Raw genomic sequence first — 15,581 nt, forward strand, 5'->3', positions numbered from 1 at the left:
ATTAAGTGTAGTCTGTAAAGATTCTTGATGTTGATAAGAAATGGATGGAAAGAGTAATAGTAGGCATAAATGGCCCCCTACAGATAAAGAAGAAATGCCAACAAAATACTGCTTTGTCAAATTCTTTATAAAGCTGTTTTCTTCACATGCTCATGTCATCACTAACTAGTGAACTAAATTCAAACAACATTAAATAAAAAGAGTAGGTCAAAACAAAGGACCCAAACCCTAAACATGTCTCAAAATAACCCAAGTCATGAACAAAGAAATGCAAATAAGGAACCCTGGCAGCAGCTTCATTTAACTCTTTCAAGTACACAAAAGATTAAAACAAACATTACATTGAAAACCAAAGGCATCAAACAAAATGAAATTCTCAACTTTTAATAGAATGATATGTATGACTTCATTATCCAAAACAATGTCAAAAGATTTATATAAAATATATAACACACTACACAAGAATAAATCCAATGAATTTAGTTAAAACATAATAATATACTAACACCTACCAATAAGTATACACCAAAATATATTCAGCACTCTTTTTTTTAGGGTTTTCTTCTTCATCATCACCATCATTCTGCACATTTAATACTTTCTATTGATTCAAAGTTACAAAACCAAAACAGATTCAGCAGCACCTACCAGAAATATCACCAATTCCTTTTTGACATGTCAAGCCAACAACATCTTTTCTGTCTCTTGGAAAATCTCCAGAAAGAGGTTTTAATTGAAGTTTCTTCTAAAGCTCCCATCTGACAGGAAATCCAACGAAGCCATTCAGCATAACAGATGAACAACGAGGGTCTCAACGTCCAGTTTTGGGACGTTTCATGCCACTAGTGTTGAAAGGAGAGACGCTTCCACTTGGACCAGGACTGTCTTCCCTGAAGTTGGAGTTCAACAAAGCTAGCTCTCTCAATTGCTGTCTCTTAATATAATCTTCAGACTCATCCTACAAAATGAACATGAATCGCTTCATCTATTTGACTAAAAATGGTAGAAAACCCAAGAGCATGAAAATAGTTTTTCGAAATGAAATACCACAGGTTTGAGTAATTCTTCTATAATTTCCTGTGACTGCCTTAGCCTTGTATCAATGATGTTGGCAGGTAAATCAGCCTCGATTAAGATATGAAGAGGCTCGTTCAAGTGCTCATAACCTGGCCTTCCACGAAGCTTCTCTTCCTAAAAATTGAAATTTGTAAAACAAGCCAATTATATAGAAATATATCCCATTTTTCCTTCTATGTGGGGAAATTTCACCTTGTCTGGATCTTTGATAGACCCTTTTCCTCTAATGTAAACCCGGCATCCTGTAGTAGCTTCAACTCGTTTTAGGGAATTGCCCCTAGGTCCCAAAAGCCGCCCCACAAAGTTGAACTGACATCAGATAACAGGAAATATTTTAGACAATTGATTACTGGCATTAAGTTAATGATAGGAAAATCTTACGTTTGGATAAGTATCTACAGGAATATCGAAACGCAAAATTCTCTTCACAGTGTATGAACTAGGACTTGCTGGGGCCCCTTGCCAGTCCATCGTCATTCCAGGTGGTCCACTCATTCTCTGCATTTAGATAAAAAAAAAATTCATAAGAAAGAGCTCCAAATTCATAAAATTGCAATTTAAAACAAAAAATAATATATTGTAACATAGATATCTTATGTTTCATGTCCACTTATTTGCAGCTGATCATCAGGTTAAGCGACTGATACTTCTTTCCCAAATTTATGGACACATTCTAGCAGATCGGTTTGCAGACAATTCATTTAACAAACTTATATTTCTTCTTAACAGCTTTTTATTTAGTAGAAGTAGAATAAAATTCATTATGTTTTCCTCCACCAAAAATCAAATAACATTGTTGTTCCCCATCTATTTAGAACAGCAGAAAAATGAACCAAGACGATTACACAAGAAAGTATGGTACCTACATCATGTATTTTGTATAATTTAGAATCCTTGTTTGGAAAAATAGTTAGTTGCATAAGGGTAATTAGTGGCCTTATTAGGAAACACATCAACTTCTGGATCCGGATAAAGAAACAACCGATAATTGTGTCTGACTAAATTCAGTGGGGATCATCAAACTTTTGAATAGCTAATGATAATAAAAATGAATTTTCTAGCTCCAAATGAGAAATATGATGGAAATAGTGTTTACAAATGATGCTTATCACAAGTAATCTAAACTATATATGGGATTGATCATAGAACATGACTGAGAATGAACAAAGGATATATACCAAAAAAACAATAAGGTAGAACATTTAAAACAAATACTGTAATACTAAAATAGCATTTGAGTGAAGAGTCATAATGGCCGTAAAGCTAAATTTAGTAAAGAAGTTAATAGGATATACAAATACCATTCAACAAATGATGTAGATATGCTGAAAATTGGTTTCTTATTTTTCACTCCCTATGGTCAACTTGTATAGGGAAAATAGTTTCCAGCATCACAGATCACCATATGACAATTCATTTGCAATAAAATCATGTTACAAGAGATATCAATGATGAGTTGCATACAACAAAAGCCAAGTATTCATTATGAAATGTGGTTTTGACACTGTCATGTCTCAAGTGTTTCGCAACTTTTGGACATCGGTACAACATCGCTTTTCTTTTCTTGCTTTTGTTTGACTTGACCTCTTTTGGTTCTTTTTTATTTGAAAGAAGTAAACACATTCATTGGACTATGGGAAAATGCAAAAGTTGCATTTATTGTAGAAAATCCAGAACCAGTTTTAGTACATGTCATGGCATATGTTGCCATAAGTTATTCTTTTGTATCAAAAAGAAAAAGATCACATCAAACAGGGCATGGGGATTGAAATGAAAAAGAAAATATACACCCAAAGCTCACCCGCAGGTTATTCTTATGAATACAAATTCTTGAACTCGTATAAAACTTGCATCACCAGATCCCGTGACATGGTGGCTTTTCTGAAGACTCATTGAACTCTCAGATTTGTTCATTATGTCTTATTTCCTAGTTCCTACATTATTTGCTTCTCTTACAGGGATTTATTTTGCTTCTTCTGCTAGTCAAATCGGTTATAATCACTACAATTATATGGGTTTATCAGGTACCATTTTTTTCTTGTTTCTTTTACTTTGTAAGTGTCATTGGACTTCTTATATATTAAATAAAGACAAATTCAATTATTCATTAAGAATATCAATCCCAATAAGTTGGCAGTCGCAATAAGATGTGATGTGCTTTTTATATACATTGAAAATTTAATTACGTTGAAGAAGACAATACTTGAAAATAGGTTGCAGGGAAGGGCAATAGTTTTATAAAAAGTGAGAGAGAATCTAAAGTACCTCCTGTGGAAGGCCACCATTCCAGCCCCCCATCACATTCCTTGCAGCATTAGATATGATGTTTGAAGAAGCCATAGGACTTGGGCTTCTATGCTGCAATCTGTCAAGGTCACCAAAGGCTTGGTTGGGCACCATTCCTGAAATTCGTAAAATCTCTGAAAAAAAAAATAATTAGATTTCATTCTGACTATGAAGAAATGTTTAACCCATATAAACACAAAAGAATTAGAAAAGAGCAATCAATTATCTTATTAGATTAATTAATATTAAATCAAGCTTGGATATAATAGGAAAATAAATAAATTTAACAGTTTCGTTATTGGATCTTATGTAAACTAACCTACTGACTGACTATTAGAAACATAAAAACTGCCAACAAATTTTCTATGACTAATCGGATTCTTTAGAGAAGTGATGTTAGAAGAGTGAGCGGTGCATTTTACTGAAAAGTGGAGTAGTTGTCTTTGCAACGGAATTCTAGCCTAAGATATCAGAGATCATATGCATATTTTTCCTGTAAGAGATAAGAACCGCGCAGGATTAAAGAAACCCCAAGTCCTAAAACATGTCTGATGACAAGGAATGCTCTATACAGGTGGCTGCAAATAATCTTCATTGATGTATAATTGGAGACGAATATCTCCAAGGGCAACAAAAACGAAACATTGAACAAAAATGAAACAGGTCACATTTCTCCCCATATGCTCAATAACAACAAAATTAAAAAGAATTTGCTGCAAAAGTAATAAGAATTCAACATACTTCATTTCAACTATGATAGAAAGACACAGGTTAAACAAAACGAAAACTGTTATAGTGAATACCAAAGCCAAGTCATTAGAGAGGATTCAAGAATATATAAATTTCCTCAATGGGATTCCAATTGCTTAAGGAAAAATTTCAACTTTTGATGAACATAATTAATAAACAGTTGGAATAAGTGTCTAGTAAAGAAAAAATATGTAAGCTTCTATATCAAGTAAACTATGATGATCTAAGCAAGGTTGAAAAGTATATATCATTTTGATGCACATCTGAATGGTTTAGTTGTTCAATAAACAATGTTAGTTCAATACATAGTATTGACATTGTTTATATTATTATTACAACTTTATCAATACAAACTTTAACAAATAAAAGAGTATAAAATTGATGGACAACTACACAATAGACAAACCATCATTGTGTTTGTTAATGAAACGAATAAAAAGTAGATCTGTCTTTAACTTTCATCGGACAACAGAAGACAAATAAAGAGCAGAAACAGATTTAACTATGAGAAATAACATCGCAGATCAAGAACTAAAGGGTAGGGGGAGGAGGGACCAGTTAGAAACAGAGCAGACCAACCTTGATTCAAAAGTCTGCTACAATTCGGTAGAATCTGCACGAAAGGTGCAATCTTTTGATATTCCGCCAACAACTCTGCCAAATACTGATTACTGAAAAAAGAAAGATTCAACTATCTATCATAAAAGAAAGAAAGAAAATGAAAAGCACACATCGATCAACTTTGTCAGGATAAAACAGGCATATATATATATACCTTTCCACATCTGGAGCACTTCTAATCTGAGGAGAAAGCGCTCTTGCCGGAGAGAAGTTAGGATTATATAGACCCGACATAGCTCCGCCGCCAACTTCTCTTCTTCGTCTATGGCTATGGACGGAGAGAGAAGAAGAAGAAGAAGAAGGGAAAAACAAGGGTTTTTTTCAGTGAGTAGGAAAAGGTCAGTGAAATAAGGTGATGAAAGGGAGATAGAGAGACCCATTTATATACTACTTTTTTTTTCTTATTGAAGTAAGAAATAGTAAAAACTTTGTTTGACTGATTTTTTTTTTGTTAAATGTTTTTTTAATATAAAAAATTAGTATCGGATCTAGGGACGACAATGAGACGGATCGGATCGAAGTCGGGAAAAACGTTAACCAATTCCGTCTGATTCTATTTGAAAGATTTATGTTTAGTTTTGAGGAATATTCACGGAACAATTTTTATATCATTTTTTTTTAAAATAACAAAATTATATAAACGAAAAATTTAATTTATAATATATTAAAATTCATATTATTATAAAAAATAAATTTTTTGATGTTATATATTTAATTATGTTTATTAGTATTGGAAACAAAATCGGAGTAAGATTGGAGCGAAATAGAGAATACAAATATCATCGTAACTTCTCCGGTTAATTATGACTCAAAATATGAAAATACATCTTCAAGTAGTAGACATTTCGAATCGGAAACACATGACAGATTAGCAATCAACTCCAACTTAAAATGTTTTAAGTGTCAGAATTGTAACATTTTATCTTATAAGAATCTATATTGCCTAGTTTAAAAATGTTTTTCTATTATATATATATATATATATATATATATATATATATATATATTTTAAAAAATGAAAATATTTAAAAATACTATTAATATATAATAAAGTAATTGTTTTTATAAAATATATTTTAATTGATAATTTAATTAATGTAATTATTAATAATAATAAACTATTTAAAAATTATTCAAGAAACCAAACAAGTCATGCTTGACTGTATGTCACTCCCATTTCTTTACTGTTGTAGATTTTCTATACTATAATTTCTTGATAAAAAAAAATACATTGAAAGAATATCCAAAGGATCTCTAAGGACTTGTTTGGGGCTGGGTTAATAAAAATCCTAAAACAACCCATGATCAAACTAGCTTCAAGAGTTGATCATAGATTTTTTTTTTATAAACTCTTTCTATTTTCTAAACATCAAAATTTATCAATTAAAAAACTAAAATATGTATCTTTATTTTGAATTTAAATTTTAAATATACAAAAATATTAGTAATTTTTTTTATAAAATCTCAAATAACCCATTTTTTAAAATAAATATAAATTAAAAACTCTAAAAATTCCAATATCATACAAGCTCTAAAATGTATAACAAAATGTTTTGTCACAATAATTTGTTCATTTCATTTGGAGAATATGTTTTTAACTACCACCCTTCTTATAACCATTGGATATAATAAAAATCATTATGAGGCGTCACTTTAATTTATATTTATTAAATTAATCATTTAACACAAACAAAAAAACATTCTAATATATAAATAGACTATTTAAAATATGAATGATAAATATATATATATATATATATATATATATATATAAATATATAGATATTAGTTAAAATGAATAGATGTGAAAAAAGCTATGTAAATATCAATATTCTTTCTTTTTTTTCTTATAGTGAAATTAAAAGTGATTTTTTTAAAAAATTTGGTATAAAATTATTTATATTATAGTACAAATTTTATTGATTTATTTGTTATTCAAATTTTCTTTAAATTATGATTCTAATTATAAACTTATATTTGAGTTTTTTATATTTATTTTCTAGAATAATATTTCAGTTCATTAACCAACAAAAACAAATATAGATTTTATTTGTAATCATCAAATATATAACAAAACAGACAAATTTTAGGCAGTTATTTATTTATTTTTCAATATATTAACAAAGAACCAAGATCCTTAAAATTATCAAATTTATTTTAAATAATTATCATTCAAGATTTAGTCAAAAACAATTAAACCTTTATACATTTTTACCTTTTTTTCTAATAATAATGAGAATTATAGTTTGTCAAAAAAAAAAAATAGTTACAATGCAATCAAATTTTTTTAAAAAAAAAAAATCAAAGTTTGTTTAAAAAAAACTAAAACCAACAATTTAAATTAAAGTACATCCACCTTCAACATCCTCAACCTAATCCTTTGAAACCCAAATTTTATATTTACTTTTTTTAATATTTTTATCTATTAATTTATAACTACTTAACTAATTATAAATAGACGAGGAAATAAATGATTCTTGAGTTATATTTATTTTTTAATTCACAACCATTAAGGATTAACCGAGGTGACATGTGGAATTTAGGATTTGCTGCAGCCACTCATATATGAGCATGAAGAGACCCAAACATAAAGGCTAGGTCTAGTTGGTCAAAGTAACTTTTATTTTTTTAAATTATTTTCCATGCTTTTTTAAAAAACAATACAAAGATATATAATATTTTAACTTTACAAATAACAAAAAAAAATAAAAAAATAAAAAAATAAAAATAAAACATATTTTAAAACAAATGTACATAACCTTTTTAAATGCTTGGTTATATGTAAATGAACAAGTTGCATTACCTAATAATCGGTCCTGAATATGAACAATCTTATTTTACAACTCAGTATCTCCCTTGTAGGTTTGGGAGGCCTTAAAATCAAACAAATAAAATTCTGATCCAAATATATGTGAACTTATTACCTACCCCTTTTTTTTCTTTAAGAGGAAAGCCAATTAATTTTTATATTAAACATAGGTCCAATTGCTATTTCGAACTCGAAATTGTCATTTTCACAAATAGACTCGTTGAATTGTGTCACATGAGACTCGAATTATCACATTTTTAATAATTTGAGATTTTCTAAAATGGACACAACACCAATATACTTATTCTAACGTATCATTTTTGTTTATTTAATTAATTTGTCATGTTTATAAATAAAATGATATTTACAACGTTTTGGACGTATTTTTTAAATCGAGTGTTTTTTTTTAATCTACGCAATCTAATTTGTTGAAAGTGGTTTGAGTGACTAAAAGAATTTGTGATTTGAAGAAAAGATCTGAGAAAATTCGAAGAAAAATAGAATTCGTATTTATTTTTTATACAACTTTGAAAAAACATAACTTTAGGTATAGTCTATCAATTGAACGTATTTGTATTTTAAATTAGGTATTACTTTGAGATATATACGTTTAAACTGCCAAATTTGATTTGAATGCCTTAAAAATGGTGTAATTTATTAGAATAATTAAAAAAAATCGAAAATGGAGATTTTGTTTTTACAAACAATGTAAATTAGTTAAGAATAGGAAAATACTACGTAACATTAATAAGAAAGACGTTCGTTCAAGGGAAAGTCTCGTATGGCTAAAATTATGATAGTTTGAGATATATATGACGTAAATTAAAAATTTAGCCTTATTTAGTAAATAAGATCCAAGTTCGAGTCTTTAATTATGACATTAAAAATATATAATAAATTTATATTATTTTAATAAAAAATAATCTAATTTAATTTGTTAAATACAATTTTAATTATAGTGACTCGATTATAAATTTAAAATATGCGGTCCGATCGACAGTCCAACCGGTCCGACCGTAAAACGGTTGAATGGACGGTCCAACTTATCTTTTAAATCGGTCAAAATTCGGTCCGATCGGATGATTCAACCGATAATCCGAACCGAAAATTTATAGTTCAAAAGGTTTTCATTATCAAAGACTAAATCTGTTCTACAACATCTTCTCCCCTCTAGTTTAGCGACCTTGTTTACAGTTTCTACATCAAGATTGGATTTATTGAATTTGTTTCCACATCATATGATCGATATGTTTTCACTTTAGAGTATTATAAGAATTATAGTATAATATCAATTTGCACGGTATTCCTCAATCCCTCTATCCAACAATAGTGATTCATCCTTCCTCATCACTAATAAGTTGTGTATGTTAGAATTATCCTAATTAAATCCTAATTTAATGTGTGAGAAATTAAAATCTGAATGCAACGGAAGCTTACCTTAGTTTGATGAATCATGAATCTTCTCTTTCTTGGACTTTACATGGATTGAATGATTTTTTAATCTCTTTCCTTAAACTTTCCTTAATATAGATTGGTTCTTCCAATTTGATGAGTACGTCAATATGTTTCTCTCTCTGTTGATGGGGACACAAAGGAGAATTGTCTGTACTACAAATGGGGACCATTACCGTTATATATAACTAACATTAAGTTAATTATTATAGTTAGGTCATTTCTAATTTATCCACTTCATAAAATTAGAAATGTCACTTAGGTATCCTCACTTTATATTCATGACAAATACACCCACTTAATTTAACATTAGATCACATTATTTTGACTTATATTAAATATGACATTTGCACAATTATTTATTATACTAGTGACCCTAAAAATTCTAACAGTATACTTAAGGGACTCTATTGTAGTTGAAAAATTCCTACAAGGAGGTGGAGAGAACGAAATTGTTTAGAAAATTTTGAAGAAAATTATGCTTAAAGGAATGAGACATGCTGAACATGAAATGAGAGGCCAATAACTTCTCATTTCTTTCTTTTCTCCTTCTGTTCCATATTTCTACAAGTCACATCCGTGTCAAAATTCGATAGCTTATGATTTTCTATGAACTGGTATTTTCTTTGAGTCCTATGTTTGTGTGAATGCAACCCCTATTGTTGTTATTTTCTACTTACATGATTTATGTAGAAATTGTCCAACCATTCGAGAGTTCAGTAGATATCTTCACTTAGATGCAACTTTGGTCATTTACTAACGCTCAAACATTAGAACAGAAATCAGTTTAGTCGTATAAAAGCGTCTATATGAGGATGTATAAGTATTAAAATTTGACATATCCTAACTTATAAATAATATTATTAAATTATAATAATAATTTTTTTTGGAATAAAGGAGAACTAGAATGACACTCCCACAGTCATTGTCATCACTTAAACTTAAAGCGCTTCCAGATATAATCGAACTCGTGACCTTATACTCTCTTAAGCTGATTAAATTATAATAATATTAAAATAATATTTTGAATTTATAAATTCAAATTACCCAATAATAAATTAAAATTCAAATTAGGGTTAATTATTGTGATAATTAAACCCTAATTAAAAAAATTAAATAAAAATCTAAAAAATAATTTGAGGTTAAAATATTGTATTTATTTTACCCAAACTAAACCTAAAAAGAGATTGAAATTATTTAATTATGGTTTTGAACATAAATTATGTATAATTAATGGCTTAAAACAATTAAATAAATACCCAAAAATAAAAATAATGAACATAAATTTTAATATTTTCAAAAATATTTTTGTGTAATTTTTGGTGAAGAAAAACGCAAGAAATTGTTAAAAATCCGATTTTAAATAATTCTTTTATTAAAAATATATATTGATAATCCTGTGTAGCCGAAATTATGTTTAATTGTTGCAATAGGATTCAGAGTCATCGGATAGCGCTGAATTTTTATCTAGTGACCACAAAGGCGCCACGAAGCCAGTTGTTACCAAGTAAATGCGTCCGAGCTATAGCGGAGCAAGAGACGTCTGTTAGCCAAGATGCTAACGGAACGCCAACGGAGCGTTCCTTTTTAACAAAATGACGTCGTTTTTGAGCTTCTTCTTTGCGAACTCTGGAGGTCGCACTCATTGTCGGCGATCTTCCAGAAGGGTTATCTCATTCTTTCGTCGACATTATCCTTATGTTTTTTCTCCCATGTGATCTCCTTATCCTCGCCATCATTACCCCTAAATCTAGAATCTCTACCTTATCCTATAACTAGGCTGCTGAAGATAAGAACAAATTAGGGATAAAAACTTCAGTGATCAAATTGGAGTTGAATTCGACCTCCTCAACCGACCTAGATTGTATAAATACTCCTTAGGAGTTGTTCTTCCAATCCATCAAACAATCATAACATCTTACAATCTAAATAAAAGAATGAATATTCCTACAAGAATTGGATTTTTGTAAAATCTTATCCGACGATCAAAGCTTTGATTCTGGCTTCGGGAAAGCTTCTGCACATTATTGGAGTGTTCTATAAATGTTGGTAAGTTTCAAAATCCTATGCATTTAGATTTGTGATTGAAAATTAGATTTTTCCAAGTTTGATTAGTTTGATCTATTCTAGGGTTCAATTATGTGTTTTCTTTGTTCAGAATCACTCCCTAAATGATGTATGAACTTTCTGTTGAAAGAGATTTGATCAAATCAACCTAAAACAAAAAAATAGTTTAAAAATCTGGATTTTTTGAATTTAATGTTCTTGAGAATTAAGCTTGAATTTTTTATTCAAATAGTTGTTAAACATGTTATGATGATTTCCATATTATTATATCAACATTTCAAACATGTTTGATCCAACTAAAATTTTGAAAAAAATTATTTTGAATTTCGATTTCAAAAGTTGTTATAGAGCTGCTATGATGTTCTTGTTTTGGTTGTGTTCCACTATGTTCATCATTTCAAAGTTGTTGGAACAAGAATTAGGCCATGAGATGACCTAATTCAAAAGATCCCAAAATTTGACCTAAAAACGGTTTTGAGAAATTGATCTTTGTAGAGACTGATTGATCGTGATTAGGGTTAGGGCTTTTAATCCCTATAATCATAAGAGCTGAATGCAACTTATAGATCATGATTTTATGATCTTTATCAAAAGATATGGAACTTGTAATTCTTCACCAATTCAAGAACACTCGGTCCTCTTGGACAAAGGCAAATGACCGAGGTTCTTATCCTCAGTCTGGACCGAGACCAAGGACCGGTGCTCTTGAGTGAGGACCAAGACCAAGAATAGTGTTCTTAAGTTAGGACTGAGACCAATGAACGATGTTCTTGAGTTAGGACTAAGAACCGGTGCTCTTGAGATAAGACCAAGACCAATGACTAGTGTTCTTGAGTTAGGATCGAGTCCTAGGACCAGTGTTCTTGAGCAAGGACCGATGATTCTAACCTTGGGCCAAGAGGTCTAACCTGGGACCGAGCCTCTTAAGTCCATGACCGATAAAGCTAGACTTAGGACCAAGCTTCCTAGGCTTAGGACCGGACACATTAAATTCAGGACCGAGCCTTTTGAACCCTAGAATCGAGTAGTTTGAGTTCAGGACTGAGCCTCCTGAACACAAGACCGAGCCCTCTGGATCCATGGGCCCACCCACCCAAGCCCTGATCCAAACCACCCCAGTCTAGACCGAGCCCGTCCGACCCCTTCGAGCCCAGATCGGTAAAAATAGACATAGACCTTAGGACTCCGGTCCTAAGGCCTGTTTGGTTCCACTTTTCAAAATCCAAAATTATTTTTGTAATTTTGGAATCCCTATCCATTTTCAAATAATTCCGAAAGGTCATAAAATAATATTTAAATACTTTCGAGATATTTCTCCCGAATAAATATTTTGGCTAAAGGACCCATTTATAATTTAATTTTAAATTTTAATACTTTTTCTGATATTTTTCAGAGTTTTATTAACTTAATCTTATATCAACGCAATCGTAGGTACGCCCTTTTAAATAATTATGTACAATTATTTACGTAATCTAAATCTATCCTTGTTTAGGACCACATAACTACTAATTAAAAGAAATAAATGTTATAAATAAATTTTGTAATAGCCTAACTTTGCTTTAAAAAATAAAACCGTCTTTTGACGGGCGCGGATGATATATTGTGAAAGCCTTTTCTCGAGCGTAATCATTAACCGAACCCTTGCAAAAACTATAGTATAAAGTACATTTATACACGTACTCTTTACTGATTTTTTTTTAAAATTATTTAACGACTCTATTTTCAAATAAATAATCTTTTAAATTAGTTATATTTAATTAATTTAAATCAGGTTTTAATCAAATTGTTATTTGGCTCCAGATTATTAAAATTTGAATAAAATTAATTATTTTTACATAATTAATTTCTAAAGCTCCCATGTATTTTCAAGATCTTTAAATTAATGTTTTCTTTTAAAAAGATGTCTGACACGCAAACCAAAGGTTGAAACGTATCGAACCTCGAGCCACCTCGGATATTCCCCGTATCGTTACGTGTCATCCAAACACGTGCTAAACTACGAGGGGACCCTTTCCAGGGGTTACATGATGATAGTTGGGTACACATTGTTGATGAATTTGAAGGTTAGTACTCGGGCATCTCATATTTGTACTCCTCAATAGTTTGCCTTTGTTTCTTCTTGAGCGTGCTTCTTTTGAACACAATGTTGAAGGAAGGAAATGTACCGAAGTTAGATAAACGTTAATGTTGAAGGATATTTGATTATTTTTACATATGCCTAAGTGATTATATATACAATTTACGTACCGATATATTTAAATTTATTTATTTAAAAAATAAATAAAATCTGGTCCAACTAGTAGTTCAATTGATACCGGTTTGATTCAAAGTTCGCCCCAAAAATTGGATTGATGACTAGAACAATTTTCAGAACAATGGTCTCAAAGTTCAAATTAAATTAATTCATTGTAAATATTAATTTTAAATAATAAATAAAATATAAATACATATTTAAGATTAATTTTTTTTTAATAATACATACAAATAAATTCATTAAAATTAAATTATAAATTAATTATTTTTTAAAATTCATATTAAATTTAAGAGTTATTGTACATTATGAGATTTGATCACATTTTTTTTATTAAATTTAAAGTTGCATACTAAATTATAATAAGATGGTACAACATTTTCTATAATAAAACTATTTATTTTTTGAGAAAATGACATAATGTTATTAAATAAAAAGACTTGTAAAGAGTAAATAATTACAATAGTAAGAGTTCAGGATTAAGGTAGAACAAACCTTTGCATGAAAATGAATGAACCAACGAGATCAAAATAGAAAAAATAACTAGAATGAGAACAAAAGTGAATGACACAAACAACGAAGCTTAGAGCGTCTTGAAACCAGAAGTAAGAATGACTTTCTCATATGCAATGTTCCATCTTTGACAAATCAACCAATTTTTTTTACAAGTGGGAAATCGCCTCCATCTTCGAATGAGTGAGTTTCTATCAAATATAATTTCATTCCAAATAAACTCCACATCTTTTCGAACCCTTGAAAATGATCTTGCATTCCTCTCCATCCAAATATGATAAACAATGTTTGCAAAGAAGCACTTGAAGACATTTAAATTAAAGTTATTATCCTTTGGCTTGATGTTTTCCATTTCTTTGATATCAATCCATTCTTTTAGGCAGCTAAGAGACTCATTAATTTGGAGAACTTACCCCAAAGTAGGTAAGTAAATGGACAGTCACCAAAGAAATGGTCAATGGTCTCCTCATTTCCCATACAAAGAAGGCATCTAGGATCTGGGATATTCATATACTTTTTAATTTGATCGTGCGTGTTAAGTCTTACATGGAACGTCAACCATAAAATGAATTGGTGTCTAGGAATAACCTTCGTGGACAACACTAAATGAGACCATGGAACCACCTCTCATCTATCGCGAACAATATTCCATGCTAATCCCGAGTCAAATATGCCTCCATTTTCAACACTCCAAACTCGAGAATTTTTACCATTATTAAATTGACAAGAAAACAAAGTATTGAGGATTCTCGTACCTTCTAGAATTCCCCTTAGAAGGTTATTTCATTCCCCGTTTTGACTTGTTGGATAGTAGCTAGTTGACATTTCTATCTTATTCGAATAAGAGAGAAGACATTATTATGAATAATAGGGTGATCCTCAAACTAGGGGTCATGCAAAAATAGAGTTCTATTCACATTCTCAATATGAAGTTTGATCATCTTACCAGCACTATCTTTGAGCTTCAGAATTTTTTAAGGGGACCATACCATTTCTATCTTGATCTTGTACGTCCAGATGTTGATTTCTTTTTTAATGAACTCATCTGACCCATAACGAGTCTTGTTTTTTTCTCTAATGCCCAAAAATACCGATAGGTGAGAGTTTTATTCCAAGTAACTCAGTTTTTAATTCCAATTCCACCTTCTTCCTTCGACTTACAAATATCAAGCCACTTCACATTTTTGCCTCCGTGCCCTTGAGTCCCCTAGATGAAGTTCCTCATCAATTAATCGAGCTCTTTCATAACTTTCTTTGAGAGGACCATTTGATGCGCCCAATATCTGTTGATGCCCATAATAACTCTCATGACTAATTAAATATGTCCCGCATAAGATAATCTCTTTGTAACCCATCCTATGATAGAGTTCTTAACATTTTCAATCAATGGCCTGAAATGAGAGATTTTGAGATGTTTAGACGAGAGCAGGATACCAAGATAACGAACTGGTAATGACCATTCATTGATTCCCATGATGTCGAAGATGTTTGCCTTTGTTTCCTCATTCACACCGCCATAGAAGGCCAAACTTTTACTCTAATTAATGCTAAGACATGTAACATTAGAAAAGATTGTTAATGCCTTCTTGATAGTTTTGACGAATTCAACATCAACATGCGCCAAGATGAATAAATCGTCTGTGAAACATATATAAGTGATGATTTCTTCCCTACAATATGGATGGTGAGTAAATGAGTGGTACTTTAGAAGTATTTTAACAATTCACTCAAAAGCCTCCATAATGAGGACAAAAA

The 15,581-nt window shown here is 30.3% G+C and overlaps 1 protein-coding gene across 1 annotated transcript; it reads right to left on the reverse strand.

Annotated features, from left to right (window-relative positions):
• Positions 1–358: 358 nt before the first annotated feature.
• On the reverse strand, positions 359–5,107 carry LOC124926669 (KH domain-containing protein At2g38610-like). Its single transcript, XM_047466946.1, has 7 exons — positions 4,889–5,107; positions 4,693–4,784; positions 3,343–3,497; positions 1,459–1,575; positions 1,270–1,386; positions 1,048–1,191; positions 359–958 (listed from the first exon to the last, which is right to left on the reverse strand). The coding sequence occupies exons 1-7, from the start codon at positions 4,966–4,968 to the stop codon at positions 812–814; spliced, it is 852 nt and encodes a 283-aa protein (XP_047322902.1). The 5' UTR covers positions 4,969–5,107; the 3' UTR covers positions 359–811.
• Between the last annotated feature and the right edge of the window lie 10,474 nt (positions 5,108–15,581).

The sequence above is a fragment of the Impatiens glandulifera genome, chromosome 2, assembly GCF_907164915.1.
Source record: "Impatiens glandulifera chromosome 2, dImpGla2.1, whole genome shotgun sequence".
NCBI classification, from domain to species: Eukaryota; Viridiplantae; Streptophyta; class Magnoliopsida; order Ericales; family Balsaminaceae; genus Impatiens; species Impatiens glandulifera.